At 57.5% G+C, this 1,207-nt stretch overlaps 1 protein-coding gene across 4 annotated transcripts in view; it reads right to left on the bottom strand.

Moving 5' to 3' along the window:
* Positions 1–999, bottom strand: part of Tmem255a (transmembrane protein 255A) — a 63,415-nt gene extending 62,416 nt beyond the window's left edge. For 2 of the 4 annotated variants that reach the window (XM_029563975.1, XM_008833936.1), the window contains exon 1: positions 714–999. In XM_029563975.1, coding sequence (XP_029419835.1) covers positions 714–771 — 58 coding nt within the window. In that variant the 5' untranslated portion in view covers positions 772–999. The remainder of the gene's footprint in view (positions 1–713) is intronic. The other 2 variants (XM_008833937.3, XM_029563976.1) reach the window with 1 other exon arrangement.
* Between the last annotated feature and the right edge of the window lie 208 nt (positions 1,000–1,207).

Below are 1,207 nucleotides of genomic sequence, written 5' to 3'. Positions count from 1 at the left end.
CCCCCCCACCCCTTCCTTTTCACACTCACACATTCTGTCCGTTTGGAGCAGAATAGGAATCAAACTCAAGGAATGTTGATTTTGCTGCTGCATATGACAGGGCTGGGCAGTCTTGAGGGATTCCTCTGGCATTCGCGTCTCACCAGCATCCCCCTTTTTCTTCCCTCCACTCCCGCCCCCGCCCCCAGCGTTGCGAAAAAAAAAAACAAAACAAACCCATCCACGAAGTGTAAATCAGCTCCCCACCACCACTGCAGCTCTGAATTTCGGGACAGCTTCAAGAGAGTAGAGAGGGAACGAAGAGCCTGTTCTTCTAATTATTAGTCGTGAGCTATTAGAAGTGATGAGGACTTTGCAAAGAGGGAGCGTCGAATCGAAAGAGAAGGCGCAGGCTGAACTGTTTTGATCCCCAGACCGCTGGGATTTACCGCTGGTTGCAAGTCTGTACAGACACGCACACAAACGCACACACCCGCACTCTGAGCTAGGGACTCCGACACAAGCTTGGGCGCTCCAATCTCCGAGCCTCAACCTCGGCACAGCTGGGCCGCTCCCTTGGGGCTCTGGTCTGCCACCCAGACATTGGAGTTTGTGGACCCCCATCCCAGTTCCCCTCTCTGGCTCTGGGGCAGCCAGACGCTGACTGTCAGAAGGGCAACGCACTTACCTCTTGCTGCCGCCGCCAGGAGGGCAAGACAAATGGCTAGACTTACCCATGGAATCAGGAAGGGACATGTCGCTGGACCGCTGCTGAGTCAGGGACTGATGCATGGTGAAAGCTGACCAGTTGCTCTGGTCTCCAGTCCCCGAAGCTGCTTCAAGCGCCCTCCGCTCAGGGCGCCCAGTAGAGCATCCTACTCCACAGCTGCCTCTTCTGGTCCCTCCAAGAGCAGAGTGAGACTGCCTCCGGTTGAGAGCTGCAGCCCAAGTGCCGCCTCCCCCTCCCTTCCCCTCCTCTCCCTCCCTCCTCTTCTGCCTCCCTCTGCTCTGGGAGGCGGCAGCATTGGCGGTCCTTGAAGCAGCGTGCGCTTGCGCAAGACCCCCCTCCCTCCCCCTCGGCCTCCCCATCCTAGTTATCCACCTCCCAGCCTCTTAAGCCAGACAGGGAGCCGTTTAGCCCCTTGGGGCCAAAGCTGCGCAGAGAAAAAGGGAGGCTTCAGACTGAGGCCAACTGGCCTTCTGTGTAGTTAAGAGAGAGGGTCTTGGA

Source organism: Nannospalax galili, unplaced genomic scaffold (assembly GCF_000622305.1).
Source record: "Nannospalax galili isolate Female #2095 unplaced genomic scaffold, S.galili_v1.0 scaffold75, whole genome shotgun sequence".
NCBI classification, from domain to species: domain Eukaryota; kingdom Metazoa; phylum Chordata; class Mammalia; order Rodentia; family Spalacidae; genus Nannospalax; species Nannospalax galili.
The sequence above is the reverse complement of the archived record's forward strand: the minus strand, read 5'-3'. Positions and strand labels throughout refer to the sequence as shown.